The sequence below is a fragment of the Bos taurus genome, chromosome 17, assembly GCF_002263795.3.
Source record: "Bos taurus isolate L1 Dominette 01449 registration number 42190680 breed Hereford chromosome 17, ARS-UCD2.0, whole genome shotgun sequence".
NCBI lineage: Eukaryota > Metazoa > Chordata > Mammalia > Artiodactyla > Bovidae > Bos > Bos taurus.
In genome coordinates, this window is record NC_037344.1 from 2,839,029 (window position 1) to 2,857,329 (window position 18,301).

General features: G+C 38.0%; 1 protein-coding gene across 2 annotated transcripts; it reads left to right on the forward strand.

Annotated features, from left to right (window-relative positions):
- The first annotated feature begins 1,811 nt into the window (after positions 1-1,811).
- Positions 1,812-9,756, forward strand: FGG (fibrinogen gamma chain). 2 transcript variants are annotated; one of them, NM_001434712.1, is made up of 10 exons: positions 1,812-1,928; positions 2,030-2,074; positions 2,256-2,439; positions 2,551-2,644; positions 4,130-4,260; positions 4,557-4,690; positions 5,607-5,791; positions 7,239-7,516; positions 8,841-9,010; positions 9,533-9,756. In NM_001434712.1, exons 1-10 carry the CDS (start codon positions 1,857-1,859, stop codon positions 9,545-9,547), a joined length of 1,308 nt encoding a protein of 435 aa, NP_001421641.1. In that variant the 5' UTR covers positions 1,812-1,856; the 3' UTR covers positions 9,548-9,756. The 2 variants fall into 2 exon arrangements, with proteins under 2 accessions (NP_001421641.1, NP_776336.2); NM_173911.3 differs by having other exon boundaries at positions 8,841-9,756.
- Positions 9,757-18,301: the final 8,545 nt, after the last annotated feature.

An 18,301-nucleotide genomic window follows, 5' to 3' on the forward strand; every position in this document is an offset into this window, starting at 1 on the left:
AGGTGAGTGGATAAAGAAGATGTGGCATATGCACACAATGGGATACTACTCAGCCATGAAAAATGAAATAATGTCTAGAGATTATTCTACTAAGTGAAGTAAGCCCGAAAGACACATATGATATCACTTGTATGCAGATTCTAAGAAATGATACAAATGAACTTAGCTACAAAACAAAAATAGATTCACAAATATAGAAAACAAATGTATGGGTTCTAAAGGGGATGGAGGAAGGGGAGAAATAAATTAGGAGTTTGGGACTAATATATACACACTACTGTTTATAAAATAGGTAACCAACAAAGGTTTATAGTATAGGACAGGGAGCTATATTCAATTTCTTATATCAACCTATAGTGGGAATCTGAACATGCATACACACATATAGACACACTTTCAAATTATTTTTAAATTATATATGTGTGTGTGTGTGTATATATATATATATAAATATATAAATATATATATATAAAACTGAATCACTTTGCTGTACACCTGAAACTAACACAACATTGTAAATTATACTTAAAAAAAAAAATGAGTTTCCCTGGTAATCGGTGGTAAAGAATCCACCTGCCAGTGCAGGAGACATAGGTTCTATTCTTGGTCCGGGAAGATCCCACATGCTTCGGAGCAACTAAGCCTGTGCTCCACAACTACTGAGCCTGTGCTCCAGAGCCTGGGGGCTGCAACTACCAAGCCCATGCACCGGAACTACTGAAGCCTTTGTGCCCTAGAGCCTGTGCTCCACAAGAGAATCCACCCAGATGAGAAGCCCATGCACCGCAGCTAAAGAGTAGCCCCCGCTTACTGAAGCTAGAGAAAAGACCCAGAGCAGCCAGTGAATAAATCAACATTTTTAAATGGTTAACAAAATAAAATAAATGAAGGGGGCATGTGTCCTCAGGCAACCATCTGGAAAAAAAAAAAAAAAAGCCCACTGCAAACTGAGAATCTACGAAAATAATCAACAGCTGAGTAAAGGGTGTCAAAAGATGCAGACTTGAAGCTTTAAAGTAAGTAAGTCCTGGGGATGTAATGTACAGCATGGTGATTATGGTTAAGAGCACTGTATTACATATTTGAAAGCTGCTAAGAGGGTAGGTCTTAAAAGTTCTTATTGCAAGAAAAAAAAGTTTTTTGCAACTGTGTGTGCTGACCCATGCTAACTATATTGTGATGATCATTTTGTAATATATAGAAATATCAAATTATTATTTTGTACAGTTGAAACTAATATTTCAATTTTTGAAACAGGAAAATGGCCAAAGCAGTGGGTCAGGCATTCATTCCTGGTAATAGTGACATACTGAGACCTGATGGAAGGCAAAGTTTCCACCTGTCATTGGCACAGGTTAAAAATACTGGTGTTCCCTCATCCCCCCGTCTCAGAATTGACTTGCGGTAATTTGGGGTATTTGGGTTATAGTACCAGGCTCCATCTGAAGGCAGGGGCAGTTTGTCCTGGCCGAGGTCAGCGGTGTGTGTGTTTGCTCTATCTGTCCTGGAAGTGGTTACATCATGCAGCCTCCCGGCCCCTCTCCCTCCTCCTAGCGACGGTCAATGCTTCACTAGCCTTTGCAGAGAGTTGGCTTCCCGGGAGGAGCATTGAGCTGGGCCAGCAAGGAGGAGCTTAGACCCGGGGGCAGAATCTAGGAACCTGACTGAACATTGGTCCGGGGCCAGGATGAGGAAGAGACGGGAAAGATGTTCCGCCCTTCTGGTAAGAAGGCCCCGTGATCGGCTTCAGCCACTGGCTGTCCTACAGTCCTTGGAGCTTAAATAAAGGGACAACTGAAGCCCCAAGTGTTACAGTTCTGACATTCCAGGCTCGGAGCCCCGGGCCCGCCGACACCATGAGTTGGTCCTCGCACCCTCCGAGTGTAATCTTCTACATTCTTTCATTGCTTTCTTCAGCATGCCTGGCAGTAAGTGTGCTGTTTACAAAATGTATTTGTTTTAAACGGAAAGCTTAGAAATAAGAAAATATCTGATAAGCAAGTGAAATTTCTCTATTTTCCTCCTCTAGTATGTTGCTACCCGAGACAACTGCTGCATCTTAGATGAAAGATTTGTAAGTCGCTTTTATGTTTCTCTCTGTGTTTGAACTGGACTTGGGCAGAGGAATTTTTATTCTTTATAAGAGATTCTTTAGCAAATATCATTTGCCAGTTTAGACATTTTAAAAACATAGTCTAGGTTTTACCTATTTTTATTTATCAGGATTTTTAATCACACTATTGTTGTATTTTCAGGGTAGTTATTGCCCAACTACCTGTGGAATTGCAGATTTCCTGAATAATTACCAAACCAGTGTAGACAAAGATCTACGAACTTTGGAAGGCATCTTATATCAGGTTGAGAACAAAACATCAGAAGCCAGAGAGCTGGTCAAAGCAATCCAAATCAGCTATAACCCTGATCAACCATCAAAGCCAAGTGAGACTCTAACTGCCACTGACTGAGAGAGTCATCTACGAAGTTCTTTTGCTGTTATTTTAGTGGTTCTGTTTGCTTATGTATTTTTCTATCTCTGATCCCATATTACAGATAACATAGAGAGTGCTACCAAGAATTCCAAGAGTATGATGGAAGAAATTATGAAATATGAAACACTGATATCAACACATGAATCAACAATTCGGTAAGCATTTTTTTGTTTTAGTTCGCTTTCCAAGACTGAGCTGGGGTTTATTCAGTATGCCAAGCTTTGGTAGAAGTAATCTTTTTATCTTTTTCTAGCTGTAGTATCTAACTGGTATGATGCCTGACCATCTTGAAAGGGATGGAAGTAGGTAATACGAGTTGCATTGGATTGTGATCACTTTTTAATGATCATGTGAGAGAAAGATGCTTTAGACGTCTTCAAATGCCTTGTGCCCATATTTACCAAACTGTTTGTTGTCACTCCCATTTGTCTTACAACATAAATTCAAACTGATGGGCATTTGAGTGTTGAAAATAAAATTCTTTTTATAAATATGTCAACAAATGGGTGGTGAGGAATTTGTGAGCAGAGACATAGGAATGATCTTGGTAAATTATATTGAAAGAGCAGAAAAAAAAGAACTTGCCTTAAGAGACAAGTTTGTGTGACAAACATTGAAATACCACCTGCTGTGTGGAACCTGCAATTATGTGTTGTCCTCCCTTCTCTTGAAGGCAAAACGTCTCTGTTAACAACTTCCCAGGACCTTGTAGACTTTCCAAACATTGGGTCTCAGACACAATTTTAGTTTCTTCCTCAATTTTTATCCTAAATTATTCTAAAAGTAGCAGAAGAAGTTGAGATAAATGGTGGCTGAGGAGAAGTGGCCCAGAAGGGATTTATCACCTTTTTTGGTATCAGAGGGATACTATTATTATCATTATTGGCATTATGATTTGCATTATTATTGCCCATCGTTGAGACTGAAGGAGACTATAGTGCAGAAAATGTCCAAGATGCAATAGAGAAAAAAGTGGTCAAATAGTTTGTCTATCCAGAACCTCAGAGACAACAGTCTATGTGTGTAATAGCTCTCTATCATTTCGGAATATGGACAAGTAGTCCTGTGAGGAACTACAAAAGCAGCATTTCTCACTTTCCCTAGCTTTTTTCTGAAGTTGTGTAAACAGAAACATTAAGAAGAAGGGGAAAATGTCTGTTGTTTTATTTTATGTAAGATAATCCCCCAGATACTTTTCCCGTGTAAGTTATAGACTGAAGTCCATAAGTAGATCTTCAGTTAAATCCACAAGTGAAAAGGAATAATGCTTTAGCATGTGTGAATTTCTAAACAGAGCTTTTCCTTCCCTAAGAATCTTGTCCTAAGAATAATCAGCAGGTTGTCTTAAACAGGCTCATCACTTATGTACTTTATTATCTGTTGCTTTTTATGCAGAAACAAAAATCAGAATGATCACTTACAGTGATATGGTTTATTGGCAAGGACTTTGTTATTTTCTTTTCCAAAAAGCTTAGAATTTTAATTCACCTCAATTTATTAGTATCATTTTAAACTTTTTCCAAGAATAGAGTAATTTGTCAGGAAATAATTCTTGAGAAAATAAGGCGGTATTTTTAAAAGAATATACAACATTATTCGTCTGAAAAGAATAATCTGTTATCTTATTATTTTGCTTGTAGATTTTTGCAAGAAATATATAACTCAAATAGTCAAAAAATCGTTAACCTAAGAGATAAAGTGGTCCAGCTTGAAGCAAACTGTCAAGAGCCTTGTCAAGATACAGTGAAAATACATGATGTAACTGGGAGAGGTAAGTGAAAGGTTTCTATTGAGATTAAGTTCATCAGAGCAGATATAAAAAGTAAAGGAGAGTGTATGTATTATAATGTATACAAATACACTGGACAGTGTCTAGCCATTAAATATAAACAGTCTAATTGCTTAGACTTTTCTTGAGTAGCTGAAAATTTACTTTGAAAGAAATAATGATTGAGAAATAAGAAAATACTTCTCAGGATATGAATAGTTTCTGACATTTTAAAAATTTCAAGGCTGACACAATCTTACCTGGATTTCAAACCACCATAAAAATTTCTTCTTTTTCAGATTGCCAAGATGTTGCCAATAAGGGGGCCAAAGAGAGTGGACTTTACTTTATCAGACCTCTGAAAGCTAAGCAGCAGTTCTTAGTCTACTGTGAAATTGATGGGTCTGGAAATGGATGGACTGTGTTTCAGAAGGTATTTTTCCCTCACCCTGTGTATTTAATAGACACCTAATTGTTCTGCCATATGCCAGATACTTCTCCAAGCACCTTGTAAGCATTAATTCAATGACACTCACAACTTTCCTTTGTGGTAGTTTTGGCCTGCTTATTCCTGTTTACAGAGAAGGAAACTTGGCACAAGAGGCTAAATAACTTGCCCAAGGTCACGTGACTAATAAGTAACAGAGTCAGGATATAGTCTGATTTCACTCTGTACTGAGATAGGTTCTCTACTATGCTGGCCCTGCTATAGGAGATTCATGATGGCACATGATCACAGTCTCATAGTGACAGAGGGACCTCTTGATATTTACATCAAGACCCAGGGCTGCCCATCGCCAGAAGATGGTGTCCCCCAGAGGATGCAGTCAGGCTGTTCCATGACCAGGCCCCTCTGTAGCCTTTGCCAGCCCCAGGCATCCACTGCAAATCCTCTTGCAGTCTGTTTACCTTTGACCATTGTTACAGCTAAGGCTGCAGGGGGCACTCAGAGCAAGTGAGTGATGGGAGCTTAGCTGGTAGACACAGGTTGAGCAATAAATAGGCTGACCTTTTCAACCATCAGTACAAGAATCAGCAACATCAAGCTGATGTTCTGAAGTCCTCTAGGAGTCTTTTTAAAACTACTACTAGATTACAATTTATCATGTGCCAGGCCTTCTTCTTGGGTACTTTTACATTCTCTGGTGTAATCCCTGAAACTATCCTGAGAAGTAAGCATCATTATTCCTATTTAAGAGACAGGTGAGCAAACTTAGGCAGCTAGCCCAGGGTCACTTGGTAAATGATGAAATCATAGCCTCCATATTTTGGACAAAATGGCTATGATGTTTTCCTTATGCGCACTGATAATACATTCTCTCCTTTTGCCTGTGCAATTGTGTAATTAGAGGCTTGATGGCAGTCTGGATTTCAAGAAAAACTGGATTCAATATAAAGAAGGGTTTGGACATCTGTCTCCTACTGGAAACACAGAATTTTGGCTGGGAAATGAGAAGATTCATTTGATAAGCACACAGTCTACCATCCCTTATGTATTAAGAATACAGTTGGAGGACTGGAATGGCAGAACCAGGTACTATCAAGAAGGACTTCTAACTTTTGTTGTAGAGACACCCTGGAGTATGCACTTTCTAGCTCTCAGCAGAATAATGGGGAAAACAGTCTGACAGATGTGAAGAGCACATTCAACTATGTTCCCCAGAAGTCAGTTTGGCTCTTGGGCAGTACAAGCTGCTAGGTCCCATTCAGGCAGGATCTGAGTGTTTTGGTATAATCCACTTATCCTGGAATCATACAAAACAATAGCTAATATTTCCTGAGCATTTATGTACCATAAATTGCACATGAAATGATAACTTAAATCCAAATAGCTCATGAGGCTGGAATTATTATTAATTCCATTTTACAGATTAACTTTTCCAAGCTTGCATTCATTGGATTTAAACTCAGGTAGTTCACCTCTTATAACCCACCATCTTAAGCTGCTATCCTGGATGGAAAGTAATCTAGCTTTTTCAGATTTCTCAGTGTTTAATGACTGGGAATCAAATCCAGTCAATCAAATCCAGGAGCTACCTTACAATGAAATCAGCTGCCACCTTTGGTGAGCTGGAGTTCCTTCTATGCACAGAGCTGTCTGGACACTTTAAGTGTTGTATACCTCATAGAAATTGAAAACAATATCCAGCCCTCTTGTTATGTCTATGACATGATGAAATATAGTCTGTGCCCAAATGTATATTTTCACTTTTAAAATTTTTAACCAGAAAGTATAATACCATGGTCAGTAGACCTTCTCCTATGAGAACATCCTCCATTTCCTAAGTCCTGGAGATCAGGGAAGCTCAATGTTTTCTAGAAATCTCTGTTTATGCACCAAGGCCCATTCTTCCCTGCACTCCATAGAATTCTGGCTTTCATGTACAATTATTTTCCAGGGGAGAATCTCTCTCTGACCCTACAGTTCATGTTTTGTAGGCTACACAGGAATCACTCCTTTTATGTGATGCTCAAGGAAATTCTCCTTGCCACTCCCACATTTCCTTCAGAAAGAAAAAACCCTCTAGACAGTATGAGTGGCTAGTGGAACTATAGTTCCTTTCAGCTTGCTGTATTAATTAATGGTCACTCACTTTCAGATAATTAATGTGGTTTATGAGAACTGTGTGTACATGTTACGTACTGAGATAAAAGTGGAAAATGCGAAATTAGGTTCATCTATATATCTGGGTTAGCTATTAGGATACTATAGGCAAAAAGCATTCAGGATAGCTGAAGTTTTTAGTTTTCCCTTGGATGTCCTGAAAGCTTCTAGACCCATCCTGGGTGGTGCTGATGACCTTGAGACTGTTCCCCACACCTGTTATCCCATGCCAGATTTGTGAAAAATTTTGTTCGGTGACCACATTTCAGACTTATGAAGCAAAGTTTAAAATTCCTAACAATTGTCCTATGAAAGAAGGAACTTCTGAGATGACTTATAAGGCTCAGGGTTTAAGATCTCTATTCCTTCTTTGTAGCACTGCAGATTATGCTTCATTCAAGGTGACAGGTGAAAATGACAAATACCGCCTGACATATGCTTACTTCATTGGTGGAGATGCTGGAGATGCATTTGATGGCTACGATTTTGGCGATGATTCTAGTGACAAGTTTTTCACATCCCATAATGGCATGCAGTTCAGTACTTGGGACAGTGACAATGATAAGTATGATGGCAACTGTGCTGAACAGGATGGATCTGGTTGGTGGATGAACAAATGTCACGCTGGCCACCTCAATGGAGTTTATTATCAAGGTATGGCTTTCTTTCTTAATACATGAATTTGTGTATGATCTATATTTTTATAAAAGTAAATATAAGGAAGAAATAATTAGTAAAGATATTGGGAGCTTGCTATATAGTTCTTTATTTTAAGCCAGAATTGGATAATTCTAGCTTATACCTGAAATTAGCCCCTCTATAGGAAATCCACCTGCTGCAAACTATGCAGTGATATTCATGATGCTTCCATCAAGGTTGATACTTTGGGTTATGGTGTCTCCTCTAGTCTTACCCTATATATTATCTGGATGGACTAACATTGCCATGTCTATGCTGTTAACACAGTAGCCTGGCTCAGCTTCCCATGAGCTGTGTGTCAAATGGAATCAGTGAACAGTGTCTAGAGGAATTAAGTGAAAGGCAGGGATATCTTGGAGAGTCTACAGGTCCGTGAAAGTTGGAAAAGAATCCAGCCTGAGGAGTGTAGATGCTTATTTTACCACAGGGGGAGGGCAAGCTATAGTTTGCCCTAAGGCTGGAGTAGTTCTGAGCACTGGTTTTACTTACTGACAAACTATTGGAATACCCCAACAGGTATGCATGGGGAAGTCCTCACCCAAGAAAATGGCAGTCTTACCTTCTCAGGGCACTGTCCTAGCCAAGAGGTGACTTGGAATCCTCTCTTAAATGACTTAATGACTTAAAACTACATACCTTTACCTTTCGGTTTTCACAATATGTTTTTGAAACCTAACTTATCTTTGCACCAAAAAACCATGTAATTAGAAAAAATTCTCAAGGAAGGTGCCCAGGCAAGAGTACTGGAGTGGGTTGCTATGCCCTCCTCCAGGGGATCTTCCTGATGCAGAGATCAAACCCAAATCTCTTAAGTCTTCTGCATTGGCAGGCGGGATCTTTACCACTGTGTCACCTGGGAAGCCCAATATTTTCCAGTAAAATTGTGATTTCAGATGACCTGAATCCAACTGATGAGGAATTATGACTGCCATTCTAACCTGTTTTCAGGAAGAGGGTCCATAATAGCAGAAACTAGCATGACTTAGCTTAGGGAGAGAGACCAATTAGGGAAATGCGGGGCTCTAGCCCTGTTAGCAGTGAATACATTTAACTTATGAGTGTGGCCAGAAAACACGATACAGATGTAAAGTTTGTTTAATAATAAGTTTATGTCAATTGTAAATCAAGAATTTGAGTCTCTATGGATGTTTTCAGTTAGTAGATAGCACTATAAATCTGATGTAATTGACAGTGCACTTCATAACAGACAGCTCTTTATGGACTTTCTTCGGGGAGGAGATTCGGGAGTGGTGATACACAGATCTATGGTTTGTTTCAGGTGGCACTTACTCAAAAACATCTACTCCTAATGGTTATGATAATGGCATTATTTGGGCCACATGGAAATCCCGGTGGTATTCCATGAAGAAAACCACCATGAAGATAATCCCACTTAACAGACTTGCCATCGGAGAAGGACAGCAGCACCAACTGGGGGGAGCCAAACAGGTCGGAGTAGAACATCACGTTGAAATAGAATATGACTAAGTCATTTTGCCCTGAGCTGTTCATTCTGTTAACACACAAAGTTTCAGAAACTTTCCTGAAATTTTCTTCTCGTTTTCTCTTACCGTATTTATTAATTTTAAGTCTTTCTTTAAGGATATTTAGCTCTGAATGGCAATTAAAACTCACTTTGGACTGTATTCCCAAGTTACTAAACACAGAGTTATTATAAATTTGTCTATTTGATGAGATAATATTTTAGCTTATTTCCTAAATATATAATAAATTCATTGTGATATTTTGCATTTTTTTCATATTTTGTATTTTAATGATCACACATAATTGGGTCTTGGTGATTTTTTAAATTATTTTAAAAATAGTTTAGTATATACTAATATAACAGGAGCAGACTTTAGGAATTCAAATGCCTAGGTATTTCATTACCTCTCAATCATTCCTATTTAATTATTCTTTTTTAATGGAGATAATTATATCTTTTTAATGTATTTTTTGTTTTGATCATAGGCTGGAGACGTATAAAAGACCATTTCAAAAGTGATTTACTTTTTTAAAGAACTTTATCTGAAAAGAAAAAGATAATATTTTTCCTATGGGACAATGGACTTGCAAAGCCTCACTTCACTTTAAAAGTAAAAAGAACCCATGTTGAGAACTCCACTAACAGTTTTATGCCGGTGATAATTTATCTACATACCATTTCAATAAATATTTTGTTTCCTAAGACTAGATATGTGGTACCTTTTATTGACCATTAAAAACCATCACTTTCCTTCATTTAATACAGTTAGGCAATCATCAGTAGTTGCTTAGTCCTCACTTTTTGCTAAACATTACCTGGCTCTTAAGACTTCCCTGGTGGCTCAGACGGTAAAGCGTTTGTCTACAATGTGGCAGACCTGGGTTCGATCCCTGGGTCGGTGAGTTCCCTGGAGAAGGAAATGGCAACCCACTCCAGTACTCTTGCCTAGAAAATCCCATGGACGGAGGAGCCTGGTGTCCATGGGGTTGCAAAGAGTGGGACACGACTGAGTGACTTCACTTTCACTTTGGGGAATTACAAAGGAAATAGAAATCATGGCTTTTGCCCTCCAGGGTTTATAAGACAAATACAGAAAAATACATAACCCCAAATGACAAAGTTTGATATAAAAACATAAACACAAGTCACAATCACACAACAGTTTATGGTACCTGAAGTGCAGCTGGAGAAAAGGCTGTCTGGGGATTCTCTCAGCAAAGCCCTTGAGCTCCAGGCTCCTGTGGCCATATGTGGGCCCTCAGAGAGAACTGCAACTCAGAGCAGAGGGCTCCAGGGAGCAATCTGCCCAGCCCCTCACTGCTGAACAAGTTGAGTGGAATGAAGCCATTATTGCAATAGCCAGAGATCAAGAATCTCCAGTTTCTGTAAGGAATAGCTGCGTCTACATAAGCTGGTATAAGGTTGACTATGAAAAGTGACTGATTTTAGGCAGGGGAAGATCTGGTTGTTCTGAAGTCCTGAGGACTGACTTTGGATTGCCTTCCCTTTCACAATTTCTTTCCTAATTCTCTCACTTCTTTGTTTTCATGAATCCTGATTTTAAAAGCATCCTATTGAAGAGATAAACAGTAAGTCAACTTATAGGTATACAATCAAATACTTGGGAGACTTTGGAGAAATAGTAACAACATTCATTGTCTGTAGCCCTCATTCATGTATGCATGAAGCATTCTTTCAACTATTTATTGACTGCCCTCATTGTACTAGCCCCTGTGCTGGCCATGGTAGCACCCTCCTTTCTCCCAATACCGTTCTATTCCATCTAGTTCTCAAGTTCCAGAAACAAGGAGTAAGTCTTCCTTATTCCTCCCTCCCTACATCATCAAGTCTGTCAAATCTACCTTCTGCATATTTACTATATTCATTTCCTTCTCTATACTCACTGCCAGCATTCTAGTTGGGAAACGTATCTCTTGCCAGGATAATGACAATTGCCTCCTTCTTGTATTCAACATGCTCCCAACCTTACCTGTTTCCAGCTCATCATGCTCCAAACCACCTCTAAATGCAGAATGCATACAATCTACCCTTGAGAATATTAAAATCCTTTGGGTGAGCTATTTGATTATAAAACAGTTATGTGAACATAAATAAGTTTTAGTATAACAATATCACTCCAGTGATTTATCTGAAGAAAATTATTTTTGAAAAAGAAAATAGCTCTATGCAGAAATGTAAATAATTATTTAAATACTAAATAAATACTTAATAGCAGTGGGAAATTTAGAAAATATTAACATTGGAAAAATGAACAAGCAAGGTGATTTATTAGTACAATGATTGGAATGAATACAATGTTTCATAAGTATAATATCTCTGTATCAACCTAGAAGCATTTACTAAATAATATGCTTTAACATGAAAAGCAACTTTACAATGAGAAGTATGTAAAAGTACATATGCATATACATCTTGAGTAGAATGTAGTCTCGACATACATGCATTATTTGTATATATTTGTTCTCCTCCAACTGATCTATAAAATTTAATAAAATACTAAACAAAATAAATATAAACAAGTCCAAAAGTTTCTGATTTTCTCATGATCACTTTTCCAATGCTTCTCCTAAAATATCAATTATAACATTTTTTCATAAACATTTGGAGCCCCTGTTTTTGGAGTGTCCAGAGTACATACATGGTCTGCATGTTGGGTAATTCAGGGTTGATTGATGGGAAGGGGCTTCTGACTTTCTTCTATACCTCTTCACGGGCTTCCATGATAGCTCAGATGGTAAAGTGTCTGCCTACAATGCAGGACACCCAGGTTTGATCCCTCGGTCAGGAAGATTCCCCTGGAGAAGGAAATGGCAACCCACTCCAGTATTCTTGCCTGGAGATTCTCATGGATGGAGGAGCCTGGTGGGCTACAGTCAGTGGGTTTGTAAAGAGTCAGACACGACGGAGCAACTTCACTTTATACCTCTTCACTGTTTGTCCTGTTATTTGCTGTGCTTAGTGTCCAACTCTTTGCCACTCCATGGACTATAGCCCACCAGGCTCCTCTATCCATGGGGATCCTCCAGGCAAGAATACTGGAGTGAGTTGCCATGCCCTCCTCCAGGGGGTCTTACCAGCCCAGGAATGGAGCCCAGGTCTTTACAAACAAAATATTGTTAGTTTTGTTTACCAGGTGGCTCAGTGGTAAAGAATCTACTTGCCAATGCAGAAACCACAGGAGATGGAGGTTTGATCCTTGGGTTGGGAAGATCCACTGGAGGAGAGAATTGGCAAGCCACTCCAGGATTCTTGCCTGGAGAATCCCCATGGACAGAGGAGTCTTGTGGGCTACAGTCCATGGGGTCACAAAGAGCTGGACAGATTGAGTAACTGAGAAAAACCACAAATTATCAATAGTTCTGTAGCTCATTTAAAATTCAATTAGATAGAGATAAACAGATGAATTTCAAAATTTTCCTTGTCTGGTTATTAATATTCAGTGGTGAACACTGAAGTGTTCAGTCGCTCAGTCGTGTTCAACTCTTTGAGACCCCATGGACTGCAGTGGGCTTCCCTGTCCATCACCAACTCATGAAGCTTGCTCAAACTCATAGCTTAAGAAATAAAACAAGAGATATAATTACAGACTCAATTGGATTCAGTTCAGTTCAGTCACTCAGTGGTGTCTGACTCTTTGTGACTCCATGAATCACAGCATGCCAGGCCTCCCTGTCCATCACCAACTCTCAGAGTTAACCCAAACCTACGTCCATCGAGTCGGTAGTACCATCCAGCCATCTCATCCTCTGTCATCCCCTTCTACTCCTGCCCCCAATCCCTCCCAGCATCAGGGTCTTTTCCAATGAGTCAACTCTTCGCATGAGGTGGCCAAAGTATTGGAGTTTCAGCTTCAGCATCAGTCCTTCCAATGAACACCCAGGACTGGTCTCCTTTAGGATGGACTGGTTGGATCTCCTTGCAGTCCAAGGGACTCTCAAGAATCTTCTCCAACACCACAGTTCAAAAGCATCAATTCTTCAGTGCTCAGCTTTCTTCACAGGCCAACTCTCACATCCATACATGACCACAGGAAAAACCATAGCCTTGACTAGACGGACCTTTGTTGGCAAAGTAGTGTGTCTGCTTTTGAATATGCTATCTAGGTTGGTCATAACTTTCCTTCCAAGGAGTAAGCGTCTTTTAATTTCATGGCTGCAGTCACCATCTGCAGTGATTTTGGAGCCCAGAAAAATAAAGTCTGACACTGTTTCCACTGTTTCCCCATCTATTTCCCATGAAGTGATGGGACCGGATGCCATGATCTTCGTTTTCTGAATGTTGAGCTTTAAGCTAACTTTTTCACTCTCCACTTTCACTTTCATCAAGAAGCTTTTGAGTTCCTCTTCACTTTCTGCCATAAGGGTGATGTCATCTGTATATCTGAGGTTATTGATATTTCTCCCGGCAATATTGATTCCAGCTTGTGTTTCTTCCAGCCCAGTGTTTCTCATGATGTACTCTGCATATAAGTTAAATAAACAGGGTGACAATATACAGCCTTGACAAACTTCTTTTCCTATTTGGAACCAATCTGTTGTTCCATGTCCAGTTCTAACTGTTGCTTCCTGACCTGCATACAGATTTCTCAAAAGGCAGATCAGGTGGTCTGGTATTCCCATCTCTTGAAGAATTTTCCACAGTTTATTGTGATCCACACAGTCAAAGGTTTTGGCATAGTCAATAAAGCAGAAATAGATGTTTTTCTGGAACTCTTTTGCTTTTTCCATGATCCAGCGGATGTTGGCAATTTGATCTCTGGTTCCTCTGCCTTTTCTAAAACCAGCTTGAACATCAGGAAGTTCACGATTCACATATTGCTGAAGCCTGGCTTGGAGAATTTTGAGCATTACTTTACTAGCATGTGAGATGAGTGCAATTGTGTGGTATTTTGAGCATTCTTTGGCATTGCCTTTCTTTGGGATTGGAATGAAAACTGACCTTTTCCAGTCCTGTGGCCACTGCTGAGTTTTCCAAACGTGCTGACATATTGAGTGCAGCACTTTCACAGCATCATCTTTCAGGATTTGGAATAGCTCAATTGGAATTCCATCACCTCCACTAGCTTTGTTTTTAGTGATGCTTTCTAAGGCCCACTTGACTTCACATTCCAGGATGTCTGGCTCTAGGTCAGTGATCACACCATCGTGATTATCTGGGAAAATATAAGCTAAGGATAAAGAGACCTAGAGTGTGGGAAAGACTATTTCATATACCTTTTGTGTGTGTGTGTGTGTGTGTGTGTGTGTGTGTGTGTCCCAGAGGCAGAAATTGAGTTGTGCTCAGTTGCTCAGTCATGTTTGGACTCTGCGATGCCATGGACTGCAACCCCACCAGGCTTCTTTGTCCATGGACTTTTCCAGGCAAAACTACACTGGAGTGGGTTGCCATTTCCTCCTTCAGGGGATCTTCCCAACCCAGGGATGGAACCCTCATTGGTAGGCAGATTCTTTACCACTGCACCATCTGGGCACCCCGAAGTTGAATTAGTCATACTTCTAGCACACCATTCACACACATCTGTGTCAGGTCACTCTGATTTATTGAGTCTCTTTCATTCAAATCTCCTTTTCTTCTCTTTACTCCTTATAATAAACAACCACTGTAACAGACTTGATGTGTTTCTTTATTTGTACATATCCTTTTGTGCTATGCATTTTTAAATTGTATAAATGGCATCACGCTGTAAATCAGTGTGACTTAGAATGCTGATCCCCCGATTTTTTGTTACAAGTGAGCATTATGATAAGCAAAAAAAATAAGAATTAGTGTAGAAACATTTTTCCTATATTTTGTATGTGATGATTATATTTATTCAAATGTAATTATATGCCTTTGGAATCTAATAATAAAAAAATTGACCTATATTTTGTATATCCTTGCCTTTTTACACTTTGTTTTACTAATAATTATTTTTATTGCATTTTATGGTCTAATAGGCCTGTGACTCATTAGAAATTTAATGAAGCTGGTCCTTTACCACAAACAATTTGACAAGCACTACTAAGGTCTTTATTGTGCTTACTACTTTTTCCATTCAGCATTGTTAAGCTCTACCTACAATCTGAGTATTTGGTAACTTCCCTTAATCTCCTTTCAATTCCAAGTCTTTCAAAGTGAATATTATTTGGCCCCAAAGCTTGTGCTTTTTAAAACTGTATTTTTAATTAATATCTAAGTTCATTTCATTATGATCAAAGAACATAATTTTGATGATCTTATACTTGAGACAGTGTTCACAAATTGGGACACAGGAATTATCAGACAAGTAATGGTCCCATGTACCTAAATCATAACCACTCTTCAATAATGATCTGCTTTCAAGAAGAGCATTAATATTTTTCCTTTAATAAGGAAAATGAACTAAAGATAGATAATGATTAGCCTTGTAAACACAAGTTTTGGCCCAAATGGCTAATCTTAAGCACTCAGAGTATGGTTGACTGATGGCTTGTACAGCATGCCTCTGTAGCAGCTTTGAAAGTCTTTGGGGAAGGCTGGATGGTGAAATTTCAAGTTCTTGTTAATCTCAGTTTCACTGGGAAATATTTGAAAGCTCAAGTAGATAAATTCAGATCATGACATTTAATCAGGTCTACGACTGGCTCAAAACTGTCTTTTCCAAATCCCAAATTCAGTATTCTTGGCCCTCTGTCCCATTTCCCAAGTCCTTATCTAGGTTTGCTTCTGCTGGTAATTTAAAAGCATGAAGTAAGCCAAGGTAGATGGGAACCCTCCCTGAATAAATCTGAATGTTGACCCTTCTTAAATAAACAGAGTAGGGCAGATTCTACTCTGCAATGAATGTGACCTCTTTCAAATCCCCAGGGATAACTAGTTAAAGTGTGACTTAGAAAAAAAAAATGACCTAACATTTAAGTGACCTTGTACTGGAAATGTTCTCCTTCCTAATTTGCTCTTTTTATACCACAAAGCTATGGGAAGGGTAAAATGAGATCGTATATGAAACTGCTCCAGACACAAAGACAAAATTGAATTGCTTTGTGCTGTTAAGACTGGTATTGTTGCATGAGATTTGAATCTAATGTTGGTTAAGTTTGGAAACAATTTTAAAACTTTAATTTTTTGACCCATATATTTTAATAAATTTTAAATTTCCAAATTATTTTTTATTTTCAGAAAAGAAGATACTACAGAGAGTCCCTATCTGTATCACCCAGTTCCTTTAACATTAAACATCTGATATCACCAAAGCTCCTTTGTCAAAATTTAAGAAACCAATCCTAGTAGTTACTCTTACCTAACTTCCATGCTTTATTCAGATTTCATCAGTTTTTACACTAATGCCCTTTCTTCTGTTCCAGGGTCTGATCTGGGATATACTACATTCAGTTGTCGTATCTCCTTAGTCAGTTTTGGTAACCATTTCTTAGTCTTTCCCTGTTGTTCATGAACTTGACTGTTTAGAGAGATACATCGTGGTACACTTGTCAATTTGGGTTTCAATGCTTCATACTTTTTTTTGTTGACTTTTGTTTACACAAAATTTTACCCAAATGCCTTCTTTTTTTTTTTTTTTTACTATAAAATTGTCCATTAAAAATAGGTTTCAAGAAGAATCACGGAGAAGTAAATCAGTCTAAATAATAAAATTACACCATAATTTTCATAAATTCCTTGCTATGGAAAGTCCAAATACCTTACAGATACTCTTTTCCCAGATCTCAATACATGACTATTAAATAAATACCAACTGATAGATCATGTTTGCTAAATTTAATAGAAGAACCACAGTGACATCAGAGAAGTGTGCCAAATTAAATGAATTTAAGCTGTATGATGTTGAGATGAATTCATGTTGTTGATATTAACACATCACTTGATTATTCACCTGCATAATGGTTTTACTTTTCAAAAATACCATTTATACTTTAATACACAGTCAACAAAAAGTGATATATCCAGCAAAATTTAGCTAAGCACATTGTAAGTAAAATTGATTAATCTTGAAAAATGAATTATTTAGTTGATAATATAGTTAAAAGGGCTTCCCTGGTGGCTTAGTTGGTAAAGCATCCACCTGCAATGCAGGAGACTGCTTGCAATTCAGGAAACCTGGGTTCAAAACCGAAGGAAATGAAACACTGGCAACACTTAAGGGACCTCACTTTTCCCTCTCTCTTTCTCTCACACACTCCTCAAGCATACATATCACACACACATACAATGACTTAGTGGAAACTTGATTAAAAGTACTTAAGTAAAAGACCATGAAAATCATGCATAAGGACAAAAAAATAAAATGATTATTTTATGATTGGAACATTATGAAATTTAGTTCCAAAAATGCTAAAAAATATTCAATTAAATGGCTATTAATCTGGGGATAGTTTAATTTAAAGAACAAAGTAGGTTTCTTTCATGAATAAAGAGATTAAAGAGAAACACACTGTGATGGGATCAGGAATGATCAAGAACTCTTTTTTTCCATCCTCACTTTCATAAGTGTAGCTCAGAATCATTTCTGTGTATTTAAGGAAATTCTCATCTTCTTTCTACAGCTGTAACTTTCAGGAAAACCATCTGCAATCAGAGTATTGATGAGTTCTGAAAGTAAAAAGCCCATTAGTCACTTTCAGATAGATCGTCATACTAATCTATTCACCTTTCACATTAAGCAGATTGGTTAAAAACAAGCTTTTGCAATTTTGCTTGAAATTCAGGAAAACAAGGAGAGAAAATAAGATACACAAAGCTAAGTAGCCTTGCCAACGTTTTCCAGTAAATCCTTTACAGATCAGTCACTGCTGTCAAAACCTGAGGCAAAAAAACAAAAAGAATAAAACCTGAGCCAGAGGTGCCAAAAGAGTAGTTTAAGTGCCAGGGTCTCTTGTATTTTTGTAATTCAAACATTTCAAAATATAGAAATTAATTGTGCTACTTTCCAGTTATGCACTAAATACTATTTTAACAAATTATTTCCTGTCAAAGTACCATTATGTTCTTGTTATTAGGAGACTAATAAATATACACATTCATACAAGTTTTTATGCTAAAAGATGTAACTACTATTTTTTAAGAGGTATCTTTCATTTTTAGACATGAATCAAATCTGATATTTGAAGGAATATTTTATAAAAAACATATGACAGAAAGTAATGCAGAAACACTATTTCAATCTCTGTGTTCTAAAAGTACTTTGAACTTACCTCATGGGATTTTTTCCATTGTTTTGTATCAGATTAAACCTACTGAAATTGAGACATTAATCATTC

Excerpts from the sequence above, each read along its gene's own strand:
- FGG (NM_173911.3), top strand. The coding sequence starts at position 1,857 with ATGAGTTGGTCCTCGCACCCTCCGAGTGTAATCTTCTACATTCTTTCA. Across the intron at positions 2,645-4,129 it reads ACACATGAATCAACAATTCG|ATTTTTGCAAGAAATATATA; the intron begins GTAAGCATTTTT and ends TTTTGCTTGTAG. Across the intron at positions 4,691-5,606 it reads GATGGACTGTGTTTCAGAAG|AGGCTTGATGGCAGTCTGGA; the intron begins GTATTTTTCCCT and ends TTGTGTAATTAG.